General features: G+C 49.2%; 1 protein-coding gene across 1 annotated transcript in view; it reads left to right on the plus strand.

Annotated features, from left to right (window-relative positions):
* Positions 1-9,334, plus strand: part of LOC119451039 (zinc finger protein 800-like) — a 120,447-nt gene extending 111,113 nt beyond the window's left edge. The window contains 2 exon segments of the mRNA XM_049666404.1: positions 7,890-9,026; positions 9,028-9,334. Coding sequence (XP_049522361.1) covers positions 7,890-9,026; positions 9,028-9,189 — 1,299 coding nt within the window. The 3' untranslated portion in view covers positions 9,190-9,334.
* The last annotated feature ends 15,849 nt before the right edge of the window (positions 9,335-25,183 follow it).

A 25,183-nucleotide genomic window follows, 5' to 3' on the forward strand; every position in this document is an offset into this window, starting at 1 on the left:
TTTAGTGCGCTCGTTTCCACTAGGAATGACTTCGTAAGTCAGGTCGCTTAGTCGACGGATAACCTCATAAGGGCCAAAGTACCGTCGTAGTAGCTTTTCTGAGAGTCCCCGACGTCGCACTGGTGTCCATACCCACACCTTGTCACCCGGCTGGTACTGAACTATTCGGCGGTGCCTGTTGTAAGAACGTGCATCCTTGCATTGTTGATGGCGTAATCGGCATCGTGCCAACTGGCAGGCTTCTTCGGCTCTTTGTAGGAACTCGTCAACGTCGCACGGGTTGCCGTCGTCATTATCTGCTGGCAGCATGGCATCCAGCGTTGTTGTGACGGTGCGCCCATAGACAAGTTCAAACGGAGTGACACGAGTGGACTCCTGTAGGGCCATGTTGTAGGCGAATGTAGCATAAGGCAGGATCTCGTCCCAAGTCTTATGCTTGATGTCAACATACATTGACAACATGTCAGCAATGGTGCGGTTCAGGCGTTCCGTCAACCCGTTTGTTTGGGGCTGGTATGCAGTGCTTTTTCTATGACTGGTGTTAGTCATCGTCATCAAGCACTGCATCAACTCAGCTGTAAACGCTGCACCTCGATCTGTTATGACAACCATTGGGGCACCATGTCGAAGCACTATGTTGTGAACAAAAAACTTGGCAACTTCGACGGCCGTTCCCCGCTCAAAGCAGCCAGTTTCAGCATATCGTGTCAAATAGTCGGTTGCGATAACGATCCACCTCTTCCCTGATGACGATGTGGGAAATTGTCCAAGAAGATCCATCCCAACTTGTTGAAATGGAGTCTTAAGTGGGTCTATGGGTTGAAGAAGACCGGCTGGCTTTACGGGTGGTGTTTTGTGCCTTTGACATTCGCGACATGTCTTCATGTAGTGCTGTACTGACGCTAATAAATTCGGCCAATAATATTTTGCATGGATTTTGTCGAATGTTCGGGTGACACCCAAGTGGCCTGATGATGGGTCATCATGGCAGGCTTCTAATATTTCAGGCCACATAACTGACGGTACGACGAGTAAGAACTTTTCATTGTTGTTTTGGAAGTTCCTCTTGTAGAGTGCGTCATCTCGGAGGCAGAATGAAGATAATCCTCTCTTAAACACTCGTGGAACTTGAACGTTATGCCCTTCGAGATACTTTGAGTGGGAGCGAATCTGCGTCGGCCCGTTGATGTTCGGCGATTTCCGCGGCTCGCATAACACAAAGGAATGAGAAATCAGTCGTCTTCGGACGGAGGAGAGCCGACTGGTGCGCGTGACAAGCAATCAGCGTCGTTATGCTTTTGCCCAGACTTGTATACAACGGTAATATTGTATTCTTGGAGTCTGAGGCTCCACCTCGCAAGTCGTCCGGATGGGTCTTTCAAGCTTGCCAGCCAGCACAGTGAATGGTGGTCGCTGACTGCATGAAACGGCCTGCCGTAGAGGTATGGTCTAAACTTGCTGATGGCCCATATGACTGCCAAGCACTCCTTCTCCGTCGCAGAATAGTTTCTTTCAGCTTTTGAAAGAGTGCGGCTAGCGTACGCTATGACCTTCTCTTCTCCATTTTGCCACTGAACTAAAACTGCGCCAAGACCCAGATGGCTGGCATCTGTGTGGACTTCTGTGTCTGCGGTCTCGTCGAAGTGGGCGAGGATTGGCGGGGATTGTAAACGCTTCTTTAATTTTTTGAAAGCAGTGTCTTGTTCGGTATGCCATACGAAGGGTATGTCTTCTTTCGTGAGTCTTGTTAGAGGTTCCGAAATTTTTGAGAAATTTTCTACAAATCGCCTGTAGTAAGCGCATAAGCCCAAAAATCGACGCACCTCTTTATCTCGTGGCTTGGGAAATCCTGCAAAGGCTGCAGTCTTCTCGGGGTCCGGCCCAATACCTTGAGCGCTGATGACGTGACCCAAGAAACGAAGCTCTCGAAATCCAAACTGGCACTTTTCTGGTTTGATTGTCAAGCCGGCCGACTGGATAGCCTGGAGCACTGAACGTAGCCTCTCCACGTGCTGCTCGAATGTTGAAGAGAATACCACAACGTCATCCAAGTATACTAGGCATGACTGCCATTTGAGACCCGACAGGACACTGTCCATCATGCGCTGGAAGGTCGCTGGCGCGCAACAGAGGCCGAATGGGAGTGCTTTAAACTCGTAAAGTCTGTCCAGAGTAACGAATGCTGTTTTTTCATGATCTCTTTCGTCCACTTCAATTTGCCAATATCTGCTTTTTAAATCCAATGAAGAAAAATACTTTGCATCACGCAGCCGGTCCAAGGTGTCATCGATACGTGGCAAGGGATAGACATCACGCTTGGTGACGCTGTTCAGTTTCCGGTAATCAACACAGAATCTCATTGTGTTGTCCTTTTTCCTGACAAGAACTACCGGCGACGCCCATGGGCTGTTGGACGGCTGAATGACATCATCCTGAAGCATCTCTTGCACCTGATCCTTTATGATCTCCCGTTCTTTCGGCGATACTCGGTATGGGTGTTGGTATACAGGTCTGGTTGCTTCGTCTGTTATTATATGGTGTTTAACAACCTGCGTTCTCCGTACTCTTGAGGAAGTAGAGAAACACTCTGCAAAAGCACCTATGAGGTCTTGTATGGTTTTCGCCTCGGCTGGCGATAGGTGTGGGCTTATTGCAACTGCTGCTGCGGCCTTATTCATAGTTTTCGTAGGAGGTGGCTCCGACTCCAGGGTACATAAGCTTGTCACTGTAGTAAAACTGTGCAGGAAGGCGATGGCAGTGTCCTTCGCGACATGCTGAAGTTCTTTTCCGAAGTTTGTCAGCAATAGATCGGCAAGCCCATCGCGTAAGCGAATAATGCCCCTAGCAATGCAAATACCTTTCTTCAGCAATAGCTCGACATTGTCGTCCGCTATACCTTCGGAGTCAACGAATGCTTGATTTCTGACGCGAACCAGTACACTGCTTCGTGGTGGTACAGTTACGTCTGCGTCGAGAACTCGCAGTGCAGTGTAGTCTGGTTCCTCAGGCTCCTCCATGTCAATGGCCAGCTTCGTAGACAAGGAAACACTAGAATTCTGCAGGTCAATTATAGCACCGTTTGCCTGCAGAAAATCCATACCGAGTATAACGTCTCTCGAACAGTCCGGAAGTACTATGAATTCGGTAACGTAAGTTACACCTCGAATCAGAACTCTTGCAGTGCATATTCCTAGAGGATTAATGAGGTGACCCCCAGCTGTACGTACGTGCGGTCCGTTCCACGGCGTCAAAACTTTCTTTAGCTGTTTTGCAAGTGCGTAGCTTACGACTGAATAATCAGCACCCGTGTCTACTAAAGCATTCAATTCATGTCCATCCACGGCAATAAGTAAGTCTGAAGAAATTTTCTGCGTACTTATCGTAGTCGTCGCTTTCTGCTTGTCGCTACTGCACTGCAACATTGACGGAGGATCTTCGCTTTGTCGAACGTCAGCGTCCTTGCCTCCCCAGGTCGCTGGCTTTAGTTTTCCGGGTGCGGGCTTTCTGAACGACGCCTTGGGGAACTTGAAAAGGGTCGTGGGCTTGGTGATCGGTAGCGGGCGGGCGCTGGTGACCGTGACTGGTGTTGGTAACTAGCAGCTGCAAGTTGATTTCGCAACAAGTAATCTTCGATATCTATAGGTCTTTCCCCATTGCGGGGGCAAGGTGCATTGACAGCAAATCCACGAAGGCCAACTTGCTGATATGGGCACCATCTGTACATGTGTCCGGCCTCTCCGCAATGGAAGCAGAGCGGCGTCCTGTCGGGTGTGCGCCACACGTCGCTTTTCCGTGGTCTGTACTCTCCCTGGGAAGATGCACTGCGGGGAGCCAGTGGGCGTGCACTGAGGGCTGCGAATGATGCAGTCTGCACGGCAGGCTGACGCACAGCGTCAGCGTATGTTGGTACGCGGCGTTCCTGCAGTGGTTGCCCGAGTGAAACAGGCTGCACCTCCGGTTGCGGTTCTAACATGGCGCACAGCGTCAGCGTATGTTGGTACGCGGCGTTCCTGCAGTGGTTGCCCGAGTGAAACAGGCTGCACCTCCGGTTGCGGTTCTAACATGGCATGCCTGACTTCATCCCGAATGACGGCGGCCAGCGAAGAAACAGTCAACGCGACTTGCGGTTGCTGCAGCTTCTGAAGCTCTTCTTTAATGATAGATCGCACCAGCTCTCTCAACGCTTCGGTGTTATTGCCCATGCCTGCCGAAAGAACGTCCACAGGGGCGCTGCTGACATCACGGTTGTAGTGGCGGGCGCGCTACTGCAGGGCCTTTTCTATAGTCGTCACCTCGGTGCGAAACTCCGCAACAGTACGTGGCGGATTGCGAACCAACACGGCAGATAGCTCCTCCTTCACGCCACGCATAAGATGGCGCACTTTCTTCTCCTCGGGCATGTTCGCATCGGCACGTTTGAACAGACGGGACATGTCCTCGATGTACATGCCGACACTCTCGTTGGTGCGCTGGTTCCTGGCTTGCAGAGCATTCTCAGCCTTCTCTCGCCGATCGGCGCATGCAAACGCAGCAAGCAGATGTCGCCGAAACTCTTCCCACGACGTTAACACCGCTTCGTGATTCTCGTACCATGTCTTTGCTGAATCCCCCAACGCGAAGTACACGTGGCGACGTTTCCGTGCCGGGTTCCAGCCGTTGACATCTGCGACCCTCTCGAAGTGCTCCAACCAATCCTCGACGTCTTCGTACGGGTCGCCGTGGAATAGCTCGGGCATGCGCGGCGGGTACACGACGACCTCGGGTGATGTTGCCTGGCTAGTCATCGTCGTGGCGTCAGCGGAAGACATCGTCCGTGTGGCCGTAGCAGTGGGAAGCGGTCCGAATTCAGGCGGGTTTCCCCGAAGTCGGCGGCTGGCGCGCTGGTGCACTGGAGTCAGCTCTCCAGATTCCAATCGCTGAGGATCGGGACTCCGGTCTCTGGCACCCAGGGGACTTCCAAACATACCCCGCACCTCCACCAGAATGTAGCGGTATTTCGAGGAGTAAAATACAATAACTTGTTTATTAAGGGGCGAACCTGTGCCCTGCAACTAACTATGTACACGAAGAGTTTTCAAGAATGTTCCACAGGAGCGTCTCTGCGCCGAACACGCTTCTTTTTCTTCTAGCGATGGTCCGCGCCCCTGTCTCGTGCGTGTGCACGAGCGGCATACATTGCGCCACCCCACGAAACCAAGAAGGCGCGCGAGACGTAGCAGACGCTCTTTTGACACAGCGGCTTGCTGGCTACCGTCGTAGAACACATGTTTAGGAGCAGACTTGCGGCACACTGTCACAAAAGGTAGCAGCAGGCCTGTCCGGGTGAGAAAGCGGTCAGATCGAGACAGTAGTGCAACAGCATCGGTGAGGCCACTGCAGTACATGGGCACGACCGTTGACGTGTTGGGAGGAACGTGGGTGTCGTCTTGAACAAGTAGCTTCCTCAACAGCGGCGAGAGTTCCATCTCGGCCCGTATGCAATGGATAACGGCATTGTGGCGCGAGAGGAAATCCCAGCCAAGGATAACGTCATGAGAACATGAGGTGAGGATGAATTATATGGCGTATGGAAGGTCGTCAATAACAACACGAGCAGTGCAAGCCGCTAAGGGGTGTATATGCTGAGCACTGGCTGTGAGGGACAGTCCAGAAAAGGGCATCGTGACTTTCCGAAGTAGGCGGCAAAGCTTAGCGTCCATAACACATACGGCGGCTCCAGTGTCCACGAGTGCAGATGCGCGAATACCGTCAACAAACACTTCGATCACATTTGAAAGACTGTGTTGAGGACTCTCAGATTTCGACAGCGCCGCAGCCCTTGTCTCTTGGACTGCGACGATTAGTTTTCCTCGTCCCGAGTTACGGGACGGGGTCGCACCGGCGACACTGAGCGACGGCATGGAGATGGTGAACGGCGGGTAGTTGGCGTCGGGCACAGAGTCGGTGACATAGCCGAATGGAGGTCGGAATATGGACGGTTGAACTGGCTTGTCACGGCTGATGCATCGCTAGGCGGCTAAACGCGATTACAATAACGAGCGATGTGACCGGCATGGCCGCACGTAATGCATATTGGCTGGTTGTCGGAAGTACGCCACCGGTTCGCTGGGATAGGTCCCATCCATGTAAGAGGTCCCGTAGTACAGGGCGGCTGCTGGTATGACGGCATGGCGGGCTGCGGTCAGGGCCTAGCCGCGACGTTGGCATAACCGAGAGGCACACGCGGAGAGAGTGGTTGAGTCCTCGCGACGACTTCAGCATAGCTGAGTGGTGCAGCCATCGGGGACCTGTTGGGGCGTCGCGACATCAGCGCAGCTTTGCGGAGCGGCCGAAGGAAGATGTTGATGCTGGTCTGGCAAGACCTCGGCGATTTCCTGCTCGATAACGCGATGGAGCATGGGCATAACATTTGTTGCGGGCTGTTGCACATGGGATGGCTGAGCGAAGGTTAGCAAGGAGAGCTGGCGTGCAACTTCCTCCCGAACGAACGCTTTCATTTCTGTCAGCAGTGCGGACTGGTCGGAGATGGTGGTCAAACCAGCAATGTCTTTTTTACGCGATGAAGGGCGACGTGTCAACGAGCGCTGCCTTCGTAGCTTCTCGTAGCTTTGGCAGAGAGTAATGATGTCTGACACGGGCTGAGGATTTTTCGCAAGTAGCATGTGGAACGCATCGTCTTCGATCCCTTTCATGACATTGCGTATATTGTCGGATTCTGACATCGTCGCATTGACTCTTTCGCACAAGTCCAGAACAACTTCAGTGTAGCTAGTAAATGATTCACCCGGCTGCTGTGCACGTTCGCGCAAACGCGATTCTGCTCGCAGCTTGTGCACTGCATGGCGACCAAACACCGCCATCAAAGAAGTCTTAAACAAGGACCACGTCGGAAAATCGGTGTCATGGTTGCTGTACCAGAGATTGGCTACACCCGCGAGATAGAAGATCACATTGCTGAGCTTTGCGGGGTCGTCCCATTTGTTGTGAGCGCTTACTCTCTCATACGTTGTCAGCCAGTCCTCCACATCGGTTTCGTCCGCACCGCTGAAGATGGCAGGGTCCCTATGGCGAGGCACACCAGAGCACATGACAGACTGAGGAGGCACTTGCTGGGATGGGGTAGGTGGCACTTGCTGGGATGCGTCTTCGGGCATGGTAGAGCGTAGGGTACGGGATCGAATCTCCAGGATTTACGCTGTAGGCAGAAGCACTCTCCACCACTTGTAAAGGCGTTTATTAGACACCAGCCGTTTCGGCCGTCCGTTGTTTGAAGGTCCGAGCTCTCAGCACGAGCGGTGTTTCTCGAGGAAAGTGCAGGAGGGATCGACCCACTAGAAAGGGCTGGAGAGTGTGACCCGCTATGGCGTTCATATTCTTCGCTACAATATATATATATATATATATATATATATAATATGTATAGTTCAAGAAATAGAAGCACGTAGGAAAAACATAACAGGACATACATATATATATGTACGTATATAGTGCTCGGCTGAGAACACCCCCCCCCCAAATATATTTCTGGCTAAGTCACTGCCCTGTTGTTCTTTTGTGTGTCCTGTATCACGCAGTTTACAAGATGTGCTAGTTGTTCCCAATGAAGATGCTGAAATGTCAAAATTTGGGACAGTGCACAGGATTGCACAGTGCTGCCAAACAATATTCAGTAGGTTAAACAAGCGTGCATAAAGCAGTACTTTTTATTATGCAAACCCCATAAATTTCGCATGCCTTTCACTTTTAATGACATCATTTATTGTTTTGTGTTGTGAGCATTTTGGTGTGCCAGAAAAAAGTAATGTTTGGTTCCTTCGACAGGGTCATATCATAAAATTGCAACTGTGGAATTTTTGCGAAGCATGCGTGAACTGTTGAACTGTGTGCAGGCACCGAAGGTGGAGGACGACCACTCGGTGCTGCAGCGGCCCATCGCGCTGGGTGTGCAGGGCGTGCGGCAGATCATGCAGTGCATGAGCGGTGGCAGCCGCGAGGTCAAGGACGTGCTGCTCAACGAGTGTAGCGTGCTGTTCGAGTGCAAGGTGTGCCGCAGCTTGTTCCGCAGCCTGGCCAACCTGCTGGCCCACAAGCGCGTCTACTGCACCCAACACCTGTGCGAGGCGATGCCGCTTTGCGCACTCTCGGCGCCGTCAGAGGAGCCGACGCCGCCGACGCCGCCGAGCGCCACTGGCGAGTTGCAGCTGACACCCATTGCAGGCACCACGAGTGCCGTGTATCAGCGGGTGCACCGCGAGGACGAGCAGCCGCCGCTGGACAAGGGACCGTCCTCGAGCCAGGCGACCTCGTCGCGGACCAGCTACCTGTCTGCGCGCAGCGACTGTGACCTGTCCCGGCTGGCATGCCTCAACTGCGACACGACATACACGTCTGTCAAGACGCTCTACTTGCACATGGTGTCGCTGCACTCAACTACGCGTCGCTACTACCCGTGTCCCTTGTGCCGCGCCAGCTTCGTGCAGATGTGGGGGGTCACGCGCCACCTCGTAAGTGTGCACGGTCAGACCAAGGAGCAGATCGTTCAGTTGCGCGACAGCATCCGCGGTGGCGTCCAGCTGCGCAAGAGCCGGCTGCAGCACATGGTCGACTGCCTGCTGCGCAACAACGGCACCGCCGCTGTCTGCAGCCGGTGCAGTCGGCCGCCGGCCGCCTGCCCCTGCCACCGAGTGGACCGACCGGCCAAGAAGGCCCGCCGCAAGGGCGTGCCACGGCGCAGGCCCCTCGTGTCGAACCCAGATAGGACTAGTGGTAGTGGTGCCGAGAGGACAGTGCAGCAGCGCAGTGCCAACAAGCGCGTCTCACCAGCTATGGAGCGCAAGATCCTGGCTATCATTGACTATGACCGGCTGGCGTGCCTGCGCTGCGAGCGGCTCTTCTCGAGCTTCTCGAGCCTGCGCCGGCACGCGGCCGTGCACTTGGGCTACAGTCGGTACCAGTGCACTCGCTGCAGCTACCAGTCGTACAACCGTGCCGACTGCCGCAGCCATGTGCAGCGCGTGCATGCGGACTGCGGCGCACGACGCCGAGCGCATGATTGTGCACGTGCCGGGCGAAGAGGAGGGCGGCCACCCGATGGCCACGCGCTTCCCGCGCCTCGACTCGCTCTCAACGCTGGTCACGCGCTCGGGCGCCTACCCCAAGAGGCCGCCGCCGCTCGGGCCTCAGAAGTAGCACGCTCGGCAGTTGCTTCACCTCATGGTAGACTGCGAGCAGCAATGCCTCGCTCTGTCGTATTTATACCATCCGTGGTGGAGAGCGTGCGCTGCGCCCTTCGCGTTTCGTATGGGGCATCGTGCAAAACAGTTGTCGGAGATACTCTTGGAGCACGCCTGTGGTCCACAGTGTTGGCAAGAACTGCGTGTGTTTTTGTTCGCAACACAGTTGCAGGAAACTTTAGCTGTTGTGTATCGTGCCCTCTGCATTCGTTACAGCTGTGCCAACTTTTTGTTGGTGTGATTAGCTCCTTGATAAACAGGAGGGCTGGTTAGAAGCTAGTGTCGTTGTACAGCTAGCGACTTGAGCGTCCCGTGCTTGATCTGTCTTGTAATGTTGAATGCAGAGAAATGTTGCCGAGTGAGCGCTGCCCTTATCCACCTTTGGCATTCTGCTTCTCCACATCCGCTAGCGAAGCAACCGGAGCGCGCGAACAGGTCGTGTTTTGGAGAGCACAGTCCCGGTGATTGCAGTCGTGTGCGATATTGTGAGGCTGCATTGCACTTGGCTCGGGCAAGGACTGTATGAACAAAGTGGTTGCTTGGGCTGAGGAATCTTCAAGGGTGTACAGTGCAACGGTAACAACCGGGACCAACACAGACCAGCGCACGTCCGTGTCTCATTTTTTGTCCCTGTTGCATTGTACACCCTCGAACACTATACGAACTCGCAGGCACAATGCGTGGTTGTCTGTTAATATGGGGGTCGCGGGCTCGCACTTGACAAAGACAGGACATTCATGAAAGTCGCAGCTCGAATGCGAGCCCCGCAATGTGCGGAAAATAAAAAAAATAAAAATATCAATTGGTGGATGTCAAGCTGCCGTTGTTATTTTGCTACAGAGTGGTGTATCATCGCACGGTCAAGCTGAGAGCGTGACACTATCATATGTCACCTACTAACTGGTGACGTCAGCAAGCGAGGTTGTGACGAGGGAAGTCGGCTATTGTGGCAACATTTAATTTTACCTTCTATTTCGTAGCATGAAGAGCAAAGAGCAAAAGCAGTGTCATCATCTCACCAGAATGCGATAAAACATTAGCTCACCTGGCTCGTGAACACTCTGCTGAGTGGATTGGATGGTAAGTCTCGTCCTTAGAGATGATCACCCTGAGACGAGTATACTGCGATGTAGATTTATTGGTGGCAGACGAAGGTGACCATAGCTCTGTATTGCGGGAAGAGTGATAGAAAAGTAAAAACAGGGGGGGGGGGGGATAGCGAAGCTCGTCCTGTAACGCGTGTGACTGGTAAAGGCCAACTGTAACGAAATTTCACCTTGGCTTAATTGGCTATGAGTAGTATGTGTGGTAACCTTGCAAGTGTGGTAGCCTTGCTGGGCTTCCAATTGTCTAATGTCCTTATAAACAGCCTTTAAATAGCAGAACCTTGCTGGGCGAGTTGGTACATCTTAACGCAAGCCCGAGGGGTGCAAACATGCACTATCGACCAAAAAAGTTTACGGACCACGGGATCTCGGAAAACGCTAAATGTCCGAGCAGCCTTTAAATGTAGCCAGTAAAGCCGTACATCACAATGTTGTTCGTATATACCAATAGAGGCTGGAAATGGGAATACCAGGCTGGGGGCATTTTGAGGCTGCAGAGATATTCAGCTTTTTTTTCAGATCCCTTGGTACAGTGGCTAGAATGGGGAAGTATGACGAGCAGCACGCAGCGCCTACGGGGCACATTGAAGCCGCCGATGGGGAAGCGTGAGGGGGCGCGCGCTGTCGACACGTCGCCCGATGTGGGTCGCGCCGGCTCTGCTGCTTCAGTAACGCCGCCCGCCCTGACCTGTGGAAAGTTACGTTCCGTTTCTTTTTGTGCTGCAGCAAGTCTATGTGTACTAATGGTGCGAAAACATTGTTTCGTATCTGGATGCTACTATCGTACTGCTGCCCAATTTTTGGTCACCGTGAACTGTCTTAGTTTCTACGATTTGGTCAAAGCTCCCAGCAGTGGCAACTGTGAAGAGGGCGATCTGACACTTCTCCTCAGCATTGAGGATGCAGACCATGAACTGGCCGCACTGCTGGATAGTGGGAAGGTTGGACAAGCTTCTCACAGGATAAAGAAGTCCACAATACTTTATTTACGCAGTATATAGCGCAGAAGCACAAGGACGGTGAAAGCAACAGACGGAACACAGCGCTAACAACTGAGTGTTTATTGGATGAGAGCTCATATATATATATATATATATATATATATATATATATATATATCGCCACACAAAAGGATTGTACAAGGAAGACACACAAACAAATCAACCTAGCAAGTTCAACTGACACAGGCGCCTAACACGACAAACACTAAGTTCTTAGCGCTGTGTCCCGTCTGCTTTTTTTGCCATCCGTGTGCTTCTGCGCTACTGTGTAAATAATGTCATACCAACTAGCCCACCAGTCTGTTGTTTTGAATCCGCAATGCTACCTGACCATGATTACCCTGAAAAGATGAGCGACTCGCAGCTAGTCTTCTGCATGACAGGGTAAATACCCTGTAGTCTGTCTGCAAGAAATGTTTTGACGAGCACCTTGTTGCTACCGGCAAAGCCATCAAACAGGTGGTGATGTTCACCAAGTTCTGGGTCAATGGGGGCCTCATTCACCCTTCGGAGAAGCTCTTCTCATTTGTGTAGAGGCCCTTGAAACCACTGTTTTCGATGTGGTTCAGTTACGAGCTGCACACTGACAGCTTGGAAGAGCTTGTCTACTGTCTGCACAAAAACGACGTCATATTGTGCTGTGCACCGCATGGCCCCAGCCTTACCAAGTTACAAAATTATTTTTGGTCATGCGTTTTCCCTTTTACACGAAGGCACTGAACAGTCTTCCCGTGAAAAGAAGTACCTGAAGCTCAGTCGCATAACTAATGCGACTGAGCTTATATATAAGGCTGATAACGTTCTGTTTGAACTGTTCGTCAACAATTTAAAACATTTTTTTTTCTCTTGAGAAAAAAAAAGCACCAGCTCAGGTGCGTCGCATAGCAAAAACTAATCGATGACGGAGAATGGTTTGTTTTAAACGGATTGTGAGTCACTCTTCAAAAATTAGTTCTTTGCATAAACAGTGCGTTAAAAAATAAAATGTTTGCTTCCAAGTTACCACTGGGAATTTTCTTGTTTTGCGTTCGATAAGGTGTCAGCTGGAGTAAATCGCCTAAAGCAAGCTACATTCTACCATCGACGCGTGCTCAATCGGATTGTTACCTTGGCGTCTTTGAATTACGAAAGGGCTAGCATAGCCACTCTATCGCCATTTGCCGTCATGCACGAGCGAGTATATATTACGAAGCTTTCTTTTTTTTTTTGTTATTGCATACTCGGCTGCGCGCGCGGATGATCGCATTCCACGCAGCGCCCTTGCACTGCGGCTCCTAGCCGCCGTCGCGGCCGACGTGGATGGATGGATGGATGAATGAGGCTGAACCCTTTATATCGGGCGGTGGCATACGCCACCCAGCCATGACTATTAACATATTTTGTAATTGTGGTGGGTGAAATTTCACCCCTGCCTTGATTTTATATAGCCACCAATCAGATAACCTCCGTTTGGTTATTTCTACCCGCTTAAAGTCTATTTTGCGTGTATAAGCGTGTGTCAGCGCCACCTGGCGGTTTCCTCCCAAAGGGGCCGGTGCGTTAAACACACTTCCCCATTCTAGCCACTGTACCCTTGGCTCGTAAACTTTTTTTGGTCGATAGTACATGCAAGGCACAGCGAAGAAAATAGGAGACAGGCGGAGCTACAGTGGCTAGAATGGGGAATAAAACCCCTATATTTATAAAAGTAGCGCCATTCTTAGATCTTGCCGCCACCGCGCTCATCCCGGCGCTTCCTCCTCGCCCTCTCTTAGCCGCCTCCTGTCGCCCCAGTCTCCTCCGCTCCCCCATTGGCCAATCCGTGTCACGTGGAAGTTCGCGTCGCGCTTTTGTATATTTTTTTTTCTTTCCAGCGCGCTCCGACTGCCATTCTCGGGCCTGTGCGACGAAAGTGCTGTACGCACAAACGGATCAAACGTGTTAGGGACAAGAACTTCGTTGTGATGGCATGCTGCTGCGCCTTAAGTTGCCGCAACCGACAAGGCGAGGGCAAAAGGCTTTGTTTGTTTACCATCCGGCGTGCGCAAACGCTTGCTGCACACTTAATATTTGCGCCGTCTCGCATCGTCGCGTTGCTACTTCCAAAACGGCATTATTAAGACCAGTTACTGACTGACGAAGCAAAATCGCGCCTCAAAAACGTCTCCGCAGGGCGCGATCGAAGTTTTCCTCAGATTTCCTCTGGTAGCGCGTTAGCTGTCGTCTGCCACGACAGGCCCGACGCAGGCGGCGCCACTGCCGATATCGCGCCTCGATCGCGCTGGTCGCGCCGAGCGCGATAGTGGAACGGAGGAGGAGGGAAGTGGATGGCGCTACTTTTATAAATATAGGGGCTTTAATGGGGAAGTGTGCCGAGCGGCACGCAGCGCCTACGGGGCGCATTGAAGCCTCCGGTAGAGTACTAGACAATGGTCGAGTGGGCCGAACGGCGCTCTGCCGCTGAGGCGCCACGTGTGGAAAAATAGTGTGAGGGCGCTGCGAGCGAACTGGATTGGGGCGGATACACGCTCCGCGGCATATTCAACGTACTTTCGCAGCGGGCGCCGAGGCCGATTGCGCATAGTACGCTCTTAAAATAGCGCTTTATTTCAACCAACTTTACGCTTACACCATTTTGCCAAACATATATATTTGAGGCATAGATTATACAACGCGACGTCTTCAATTTTGCTGTCGTTGTCAAGCGCGTCGTCTGCTAGCGAGCGCGCGTTCGCTACGCGGACGCTGGCGCACGCCCAGTTTTTCTCGCAGAACCTCTGTGCAGTACATTATTTTAATGTTTTAGTTGCATTGGTGCGCCCATGACTCTTGACGGAATGTGCCAAATGTAGTTTAGCCAGGTGAACTGCTGTTTTTACCACTGTCCTCTAAAAGTAACTGGTATCTCCGCAGCATGAAGGCTACGTAAGAAAATTTTATTATTGATGTGTCATTTTACACGCGCTTCTTGGTGGTGGATATTGATCAGGGACAATTATCGAATAAAAAATATTAGAGTGAAATAAACTAGGTTTATTAAATGCGTGGCGCGAAGAATGACCAATGCATTTCTAGGTAATTAAATCATACGGTACATAGACATATATTTACGATATATATATATGTAAGGGAAAAAATAACAAATATTCTAAATGCAATAATTGAAAAAGTGAGAACTCCCGACCGGAATAAGCGCACGTGTTTGCAGTAACAAACACACTTATTAGTGAATACTGGAAATAAAACTCTCATCCGCAGAAATAATGTTCACAGCAGGCAAAACCATCTTATATATAGGCAAAACCATATATATATATATATATATATATATATATATATATATATATTGTGTGTGTGTGTGTGTGTGTGTGTGTGTGTGTGTGTGTGTGCGCAATTGTTATTATACTGTACGACGCCGAATAGTCATTTCCGTTCGAATGTAACGATAAACAGCACTATTGAAATCTCAAAGATGATTGACTGCATGCAAGTGAGGACTGTTATTCCGAATGATTTTGCTGCTGGAGAGTCGTGGCTGTTGCGCAGAGGCGCAGTTCCTGAGAGAATTAACGGTCGGCCGGGTGTTAATACGTCCTGATTAACATGCTCCTAGCTCTCATTCAATATAAACGCCCCGTTTTGGGGCAGCCTGTAAATCTGCTAACTTGACTCAGACAATAATTTTTGACAGTCTCACCATGTTTGCAACCCATTAAAACTGAATGCCCCATGCGGTACCACACTTATCTTCTTCAACGAACGCAACAGATCTGCACGTATCTCTACGTGTATGTGAGACATGTCGTTCCTTTAAATGTTTCATTATAGTCGTTATGATAGTGCACCGGATAACTGAACGCAGCCGTTTGTAATATACAAGCTGCTGAGTTGAGCGGTCATACATTTGGGAACGGCATTACATTTACGCATGAAATATAGGATAAGCGTAACATGTTTTTTTCGGAAATCACACTCGAGAATAATTTATTTGTTTACACCCGCAGAAATAAGCCGAAGAACGCAGCCACATGTTTTTTTTCTTTTTTTTAATATGAGCGAATTCTTGGGTTTTACGTGGCAAAACCACGATATGATTATGAGGCACCCGGTTTAGTTTTTTCCACCTGGGGTTCTTTAACGCGCACCTAAATAGAAGTACACGAGTCTTTTTCCATTTCGTTCCCATCGAATTCCGCGACCTGGACTGAACCCGCGAGCTCCAGAATTAGCAGCGCAACGCCGTATCCACGATATAGGCACCCTGCAATGCAGTTTGGCTGTACATGTCGCACCACCTAGCAGCGGCGGTGAGCACCCGCGAGTAGACCCTCACCGCCATTTCACCTTGGTCCGTACTGCGCTCAGGCGCGCCTGAAAGCTTCCTTTTCAGATTTTTCAATGGATTCACCGCGACCACTCGGTAGCTCCTCCGTGAGAAGTGTGAACAAAAATAACATGCGCATATGCTGCTGCTTTAGGTATTTTCACAACCGCGAAGGGGATGTCGGCATCAAATTGTGCCGCTTCCCTTCAAGGCTATGGGGAGAAACCCGGTGGCTGAAGGTGGATCGTCGTGGTTCAGGCCGTCAAGTAAGAGTCGCTCTTGCGAATTTCTGTTGAACTATGGAGCAAACGCAAAATAAAAAAATAAAGAAACACAAGGCAGCATCCATGAAAACACACAATAAAGCGACAACTGCATAAACACGCGTGATCTGATTCCCGCTGTTGTAAATTGGTTTGGATAATTGTTGAGCTATTCTCGCTCCAAAACAAATGCGCAGTGGTTGTTATGTGTCAAATCTAGCTTCGTAAGTGCTCCGCGCTGGACCTTTGTACGCACTGTAGTTCTTGTTGTGCATTAATAAGCCAACGTGCAGCTCCTTTCTGCGCCTAGATCAAGACGCGACTGTTGAAACCGGGCTCATTCATGTCGACGTTTTCTCGCGTTTAGAACAACAGAACTAAGGCTGGAGTGCACCGCAGCACACATCGAGTATTCGCAAAATAGCACTTCTCTCGCGCACGCTAGCACACATTTGTTCAGGTGTTGCTTAGTGTCAGCTGATTGCTCTCTGTTATGTTTCAGCGATGATGACCTCTCACACTGGAGCCCGAATGACAGCACCAGAATATGCTCGAGGCACTTTGTCAACGGAGCAAAAAGCGCCATAAAGAATCATTCAAGTTATCTTCCAACTCACTAAAACCTCGACAAATGTGATAAGCAAGGCACGCTCGAAGTATATTGAAGATACAAATGAAAGTTGAAAAACGTCTACGGCCGTATTTGCCCTCTTAAGCGGAATAAATTATTTATTTGTTCACTTACTTTGAGTTCGACGTCGTAAACGTGCTTTATTTGTCGTGACCAGAACTTTGCTGCGATGTCTGTCCTGTTTACTCTTTTGACACGAAATACATGGTTGTTGTCGTAAAGTTGACGTCCTTTCTCGAGTGTCGGTGGTCGAAAATGGGCCTTAATGTTTTCAATTGCCTTAAAAACCACAGTTTAGAACGCCCGACTTGTTTCAAATGAGCGCCGCAGAAGCATGCCTTCGTAGAAGTGGCCGCCTCGGTGTTTCGCGGAACTGACACGGCGGCGCTGACGGCTGAGCCGATCGCTGCGCCGCCTGACCATTGAAGGGAGCCTATAGGCACTAATTAGGCTACCGCGCAGGCCTGCTTTCTTTTTTTTTTCTTTTTGAAGTATCGACTGGAAAAAAATTCCACGTACGGCTTACGGCCAAAGATTAGCATATAGAATGGCTAACTAAAACCGTTTTCGGCGCTCGAGGTCCGACTGCAATAAATGACCCCGTACCAATTACTCCGAATTCTGTTGCGCGAGGAAGGCGGAAACCTGAATAGAATGTTGCACTGCAGTTTACTCTTTTTTTTAAAAATCTATACCAATGCTTCCCGTAAATCTAAGTACAAGGCGCCGGATGGGGCAGGTATGCTTTACTTGTTTGAAGCGGCAAACAGGAAGGTTACATATGTTGCTTCGTCTGCGTTTCGCAAAACCTACTGATAGAAAACTATATGCGCAACAATACACACGAGAGATGCATGTTGCTTGAAGAACGAGAAAAATGTTTTTTCTCCAAAGGGAACCGTACAATAATGTAGTAGAATGAAAGCCGACACTGCGGCCGCAATGCACGCGCAATCACCGAGCGGCATTAAAAAATAATAAAAATATATAAAAGGAAAGGAATTTATTCTTAAGGCATAAATACATGTCATATGCAATTATGAACCCCATTTGATCGGTCTCAACGCAAATACCAGCGCGCGAAGTTGTACGAATGATCCTGCCGAGCAGTATCGCCAGCAATTTACAACGGCGCGACCTTGATGCGGCCCAATCCACTTCGACCGCAGCGCCGCCCCAGTATTTTTCCACGTCGGGCGCCTCACTGCAAAGCATGCGCCGCCCCAGCCGCTCGTCCCACTCGACCATATTCTAGTATACTCTACCTCCGGTAGGGAACCGCGAGGGGGCGCGCGCTGTCGTTGACTATAATGCAGCATTAATGAAACACAGAGCACTGTGGGGCCACAATAAGTATGAGGTGGTGCGTGGAATCTGGAAAGGAGTTATGGTGCCAGCGCTAACATTCGCAAATGCCATTATATGCTTAAAATCGGATATATTGGCGGGTTTGGAAGTTAACCAAAGATCAGTAGGCCGGTTGGCTTTGGGAGCACACGGTAATACGACAAATGAGGCAGTGCATGGAGACATGGGTTGGGCCTCTTTTGAAGTCAGAGAAGCACAAAGCAAAATTAGTTTTGAAGAAAGGCTCAGGAACATGGATGAAAATAAATGGGCAGCTAAAGTGCACAAGTATCTCTACATGAAAAGCGTGGACACAGAATGGAGGAAGAGGTCAAGGAAGTTGGCAACCAAGTACAGGATAATCGAAGCTGTAAATAGACAACCAGGGGTCATCAGAAAGAAAGTGAGAGAAATAGAGACCGTGAATTGGATGCAAAGAATGGAAACGAAAAGGACAATGGAGATTTACAAGAATGAGAAGAAAGAAATTAGAAGGGAAACTCTGTACGATAACACAAAGGGCAGTGCCTTGCTATTTGAGGCTCGAGCCGGTTGCCTAAGGACGAAAACATATCGGAACAAATATTCGGAATTAGATGAGACATGTGTATGCTGCAGTAAAGATCCAGAGACCACTCAGCACATCCTAATGGAATGCGACGGGATCCACCCAGCGAGAACCGTAGGTAACGTGCAACTCCCAGAAGCGCTTGGGTTTAAAGTGGAAGGAAACATAAACAGATCAGCCGTAGAGATCAGCAAGAGACGATTAGAGTACTGGTGGAAAAAAAGTAGGGAAAAGATGGATGCGACCTGATCTCTTAAAATCATAGGCAGCGGTACAAGGTAAATTTTTGAAAAAGAAAAATAATGATAGGTATACAAAAATGCAAGATAAAGAACATGTATAGTATACCTGATTAAATCAAGCAGGCTAGGTGACTATTTGTCGCCGCCCCGTTTCAAAGGGGATGCCAATAAATCATCATCATCATCATCATATTAGGGTGCCTCGATGCCCAGCGCTGTCGTCCAGGGTGGAGACAACCCCGCTGGCGCCGCCATATTGTGTCACACGAGCTGAGACTCGGCTACGCTTGCGTTCATAAAGTGTTACTCGCGGCGCGCTTCCAAGTGCTTTGCCTTGATGAGGATTTTTTTATCGGTGTCCCATCTGCATATCTTTATAACCAATAGCCGTTAACTCGTCGAAGGTCGAAGACGTAAATGTATGGCGCCGGGAACTCAAGTTGGAACCCAAGTTGCCTAATTCAATCACATTTAATATGCCGTGTGTATGTTTAAAATACGCACTATTTCTTTTTTGCGCTTCGATGCTTGGTATATAAGGTTTGCGACCCCCTGTGTGTGGAAGTTTTTCTTTTTCGCTGTTGTATTTTGGTTTACACGTCACGCCTCCTTTACCGTAGCCAACCACTCGCGCACGGCGGTTAGTTTCCCTTGCGTTGCGCGTGCTCTTCGCGTTCGTTGCAATTATTTGACGATATCTACGCGCAATTTTTGCTTTTTTTGCCCACAAAACTGTGTGCTGACAGGATTAAGCTGGTGTAAAAATAACTGCGATGTGAAAATAAGGTTTAGTTAGTGCTGTAGAGAAAAATGTAACGTAACTTGTCTGTGTCAATCTTGCGTAGTACACACAAGAAATCAAACGATGCACAAAATACATTTACTTATAATGTCTAGTACAATCAATCATGAAAGAGATATGTACATGAAAAATTATATGTACTGTGTGGCGCCCGAAGGTTATGTTGAAAGACGAGATAAAAAATTAATTCGCATGGTAGGCTCGACACACAATTCGGGATAGAGAGAGTTTTTTTTTATTTATTCATTACATGGGGGGGGGGGGGTTCAAGTGAGTACATCAACCTTATTACACACAATATAAATCGAAAACAAGAATGCCAACAAGAAAACGCAACCGCGGGTAATATTAATCAAGATATCCAGCCAGAATACATACATCAGCTACCATCGAATACGTCGCATCAGCCAAACACATCGATGGCGAGTACAGAACATTTCATAAATAACCATTAGAACACTGATAACTACATTGAAAAAAAAAAACAACACTGCATACATATCACGTACAAAAACCGTAAATGAAACTAAGACAGTCAAATACAGATTAGCAATGTTTTTCACTTCGAAAATATAGTCCATGATGATGTAGGGCTGTTGACTTTAACAGACGGCGCCCATCCTATCGATTTCCCTCGTACTGGTCCTCTTCAAAGTGTTCTAAGTACAGGTAAAACAACAAAAGTGATTATTGATATGAAAAGTTACCTTGTAAATACAGAGAACCCATTACAGTGCTTAAAAATAAATTTTAGCAGAAGCAATGCTGTATTACCTCGCTTCACACGTTTCGAAGAAATGCACAGGCTACAACAGACACCATGCCAGAAAGCGCCGAAACATTTTGGTCACATGATGCCCCTTAACTCTACTACACCTGGGCATACCGTGCACAGGCATTTAAAGACCGTCACAGTACCCACTATGATCGGGAATGAGCACGAATGACCGTCGGCTTACGATCACCACGCTACAAATATGTACAAGTCTAAAAAATCAGCTATGTAACGTAACACCATGAGGTCCGCAAGATATCTCCTGAGAAATCAGAGAAAATCACAATGTTTCGCTTACCACGTACAAAACAGCCGCTCTCCCCAGACGAAGCACTGCGTTCTTTAGTCCCAAATAACCAGTACCGAAAAAAGAAAAAAAAAAAAAAAAAGGAACAAGACACACACACGATGTGTGCTTCCCGTGAAAAAGGAAAATAGGTGGCTTACGTGACGATTCCTAGCTAATGTAAGACTATTTCGCGGCTAAGCATCTTTGTCAGTCCTTAAAATAAGGGTACAGACTGCGCCCATCAAAACGAAAAAAGCCTATGCGACGCGCGCTCGCAAACTCAGACAGCATCGGTGCAGTGCTTACTTAGTTCGTGAGCGAACGTAGGTACGTGAGCGAGGATCAGAGAATACTTTCTTAGTCTCTGGTGCGGTAGTCTAAACATTCTTGACACTTACCTCGCAAATGCAGGAGTTATCCGTTGCCTTCCAGTGATCGCGCTTTACTTGGGCTTTCCATCTCTTCCGTCGCTCTGGGTCCCGGGGGAAGCGAAAACAACGCAGTCCTTTACGCGTCGATCCGGCGCACTTGGGAACACAACAGCCCGTCATGTCGACACGATGCACTTGATAGCTTGTCAGTCATGCGGCTGAACACTGTCTAGCAAGTAGAAGCGTCCGCGAAGCATCCGCGCGCACTGTGCCTCGAACTCAGCACCGGCACCAAGCAATCGCAACGGCTCGCTGTGACGCAATACGGCGTCGCAGCGAGAAAGCGGCGGTAGAGTGACCTAGAATATGGGAGAGTGTCCAAAGCGCCGGCTCCGGCGAGGGCCTTTTTCTGTGAACTGCCGCGCCGCGCCGCTGCTGCTCCGGACCCGTGGGCTTTAAAAGGGACTTTAGGATATGCTGGCGAACAGCGCCGCGAACGGCAGCTGTCAGAGCACTGGTACAGTGTACTAGAAGTGTACATGACCAGTGCTACAGTGTACCTTCTAGTACACTGTAGCACTGGTCATGGAGGTAAAAAATACTAGGAGGGGGCGTCACGTGATTCCGCTAGCCTCGGCAAGCCAACCTCCTCTGAAGCCACCCCTCCCTCTCTCAGGGGCCCCGTGCGCGGTGCCTTATGGGGCGGAAAAGGCCCACAAGGTTGCCGGAACATTCGTGATTGTTTGGTACGTGGTAACTTTTAGTGGCGCCTGCCGTCACTGGCTTGGAGGCCCGTATGCGGGTGGTGGTTTTCTGCTACTGCGCGCGTCGTTCTTCGCTTCAAATGCGATGCCTTGAAACGTGGAGCAAGACTGGGGCGCCTGACTCATGAAGACAGAAAATTTTCAAGACGTCACTTGCGCTTACCACCGCGGTTAGTGGAGTTGCCAGCGCTCGCGGCTCGAAACCCGTCCACACGCCCGAGTGTCGTCTATTTTTCCCTCGTACTCAAGTTTCGTCAAATCAGCTGTTGTGCACCTTAAACTGCGGTGCGTATTATCGTGCTAATTTTTGTCCCGCTGTCTTGCACCTAAGAATTTGAGATGTTTGAAGGATGCTTTTTGGCGCATTTTCGCTTAGTCCACTAAGCGAAAATGCAACAAGAAACCTAGCTCTGCTGTGCGTCTTTTGTTTTGAGAAAAATAAATAGCATTAGCCTGCATTCTAAACGCCGAAGTCGTCGCCGTTTATTCATATTTGCGTGCACTATTTTCTACGATTGTATGGTGCGACGACGCTGTTGATCGACGCGCCTCGGGGATTCACTATCGTTATGTAGTAAAGCAAATGGACGGAATTTGTGCATTATCTAGAGTTTATTCAGCTGTTTTCGAATGTGAGTATCGCTTCACAGCAGAATTATGTCCGAGAGTCAAACACTGCCAGGGGTACCCTTCTCTCTGCTAGTGTGAAATGGCATGAAAACTGAATACATATAGCGGCAAGGGAAAAATGGCAGCACCCAGGTGAAAATATGAAACTGGTAATGGACTGGGACCAATTGGTCCCAGCTGGTTCCAGACGGGGACCAGCTGGTTCCAGCTGGTTCTTAACTGGTCATTCATTTGCACTTGTGGATTCATTGTGTTGCTGGTGTGCTTGTACTCTGGAAAGCACATTTTTATGACAACAGTAATTGTTTCATTCTTTATTCAATGTTTATTGTACCTATAGACGTTTTCACGAGGGCGCTTCCGACGGTCTGGCGTGGAGAGTATGGGTCAGTGTTGCCTGTTCGGTCTGGACTGTGAGCTTGCCTTGCACTTGCATTGCGGAATGGTAGCTTTCCTTCGATGTTTCCGTTTATTTTTGTCACAAATGACTTACGCTCGTAAATAATGGCACATATACTCATCAAAAGGCTACAGGCCAGCACTGTGCAGTTTATGGGTGCACAAACAACCAGCGGAAAATAACGATTTTGGGGACTAAGTGTGTCCACAACACAGCACTCCGCGAGACCACTGCCGATGTGATATGTTCACGTTTCGCTGGTTTCCTGCATCACCTGAGGACTTGGCATTTCAGTCTAATGTGAACCAATGCACACATCAGTAAAATAACGCATTTTGGTAAACCTTTTTCGGCACATTTCCCACTAGGTTGCGAGAATTGTCAGCTCTTCGATGCAATATTTTCTCGTATGTAGTGGCAGAGGCTACATTTGTTATTCTTTCAAACACGACTTCATTCCACTGCCTAATACGGGGGCCACACGGCGCACTTTTGATCGTGATCGAGGCCGATCTGGGTCGAATTTCTTGGTCGCGATTGGCTTCTTTGCTCAATCTGCGGAAGGGAGCCAATCGCGGTCGAACATTCTGATCCAGATCGGTCTCGATCGCTATCAAAATGGCCGTGTGACACCGGTATAACACAAATTGAAGCACTCTGCGAGAGAACTAGTCGGTAAATACACTTCGCAACGATCTGGAAAAATCGTGTCCTATGGAAGATGTATGCAGACCCTGTGTCCACCAAAACATTGTCTCTGCGTTCACACGCACCCTGCGCGGCCCTGCCCATAAAGTTAATAACTTCAACAGTGTGGTGCTGCATCGAGCTCACCCATCTTTGAGCGTTGTCTGTGTGCTTGGGCAGCAAGAGAATGCAAAAACGAACGTGTCAACCTCATCAGCGCGGTCTAGCGCCAGTACTAGAGTTCGGGAACCGTAATGCGCTAACTGTGCATGGCGTAGAAACGCGCTAAATGAGCCCGCGCAAGTTAGAACGTAAAAAATGGTATTCGCATGGGTACGCGCGGACAATAGCATCATACTTTCAAGAATAACAGCAACGAAAAAAATAAATTATTCGCACAGTCGATCAAGTGAAATACTTACGTGCGTGCAGTGACCGCTTCACTGGCCACTAAGCGCTTTTCACTCACGGTCAGTAGTGGTTTGCAGTCATACGCATATGTATTTATTCGACAATTGTCAAGTCTCGACATTACTTTATTATGAACATTGCACAGAAACTAGAGAAAGAGCAGAGATGGCCTTAACGCGGCAATATTATTGGCTTATTTCGCTTCAGAGATAGCGCACATGAACAATTCTTTCCGTACGCGATATCTTCAATACAAACTTCGCGCACGATCTACGTTAAGGTTCACCGTGAGCGAAGCTTGTTCCAAATTCAGACATTCGAAAGAAAAGCCATTCCAGGTAAACAAACGTAAAAAATAGGTAAACAAATATATCTTTATAACAAGTCATGTTATAATCCATATTGGGATTGACAGTATGTATAAATAAATAACTACTAAATACTAAAAATAAAAATCTAGCACCTGGGCTGTATCAGTTGCGCTGGCATCTGTGATCACTGTCGCGCGTCGGTTCGCTGCAGGTACCGCGCTGCTCGATCGCCACGCTTATGCTTTGACATTTGGTTATAAGCACACTGCACCGCACCAGATCCAATAAATTTTGCATGATTGAGCTGTTCAGTTGCGTCGGAAGCGTATGGAGTAATCACCGCATATCAATCAACCACTGACACGCGTCGTCGGGCCGCCGGCGCCTGGTTCTAAGCATTGCCCGACAGCTACGTACGCGCCTGCTTTCGCTAAATGAGGCAACCCCCAACCGCGAAACCTAATGGTGATCAGATTCAATCGACGATACGGTCACATGTGTCCAGAAATAACAATGAAATATACCGCTGATTAGCACGCCAGGTCTCGACGAAGCAGACGCGGCTGCCGCCGCTACCGACGACGAAACACCACATCCACTGGCTGGGCTTGCTGTTGCAATGGCACACCACACTGAGCGCTCACGCGAGCACGTGAAACATGTAACAAGTCAAGCCGCACAACGGAAACGGAAGGCGAAACGGAAGAAAACAATCGAAATAATGCGCGGCGAAGATCACACAACCGAAGTGCAGCCGGCCTGCTCTCGCAAGGCGCACAGTCCAAAATGGTGGCATAACATGTTCTGACGCTAGACGTCGCCCGCGTCGGCAAATGGCGCTGCTCAAACGTCGGTTTGTGAAAAGGTCTTTAGAAGCCAGAAGATTTCACACAAATTTGTAATGTAATATATAATGTATTTCACATTCATAATACAAATGAAGTACATTGCAGAGTATATACACAAAAAATAATGAACAGCAAGTAGGAAAACTTATTGTGCCACTGCTCTATGGTATCAGTATAAGTCAGCATACTTGTATGCAACAG

Source organism: Dermacentor silvarum, chromosome 4, assembly GCF_013339745.2.
Source record: "Dermacentor silvarum isolate Dsil-2018 chromosome 4, BIME_Dsil_1.4, whole genome shotgun sequence".
Taxonomy (NCBI): Eukaryota; Metazoa; Arthropoda; class Arachnida; order Ixodida; family Ixodidae; genus Dermacentor; species Dermacentor silvarum.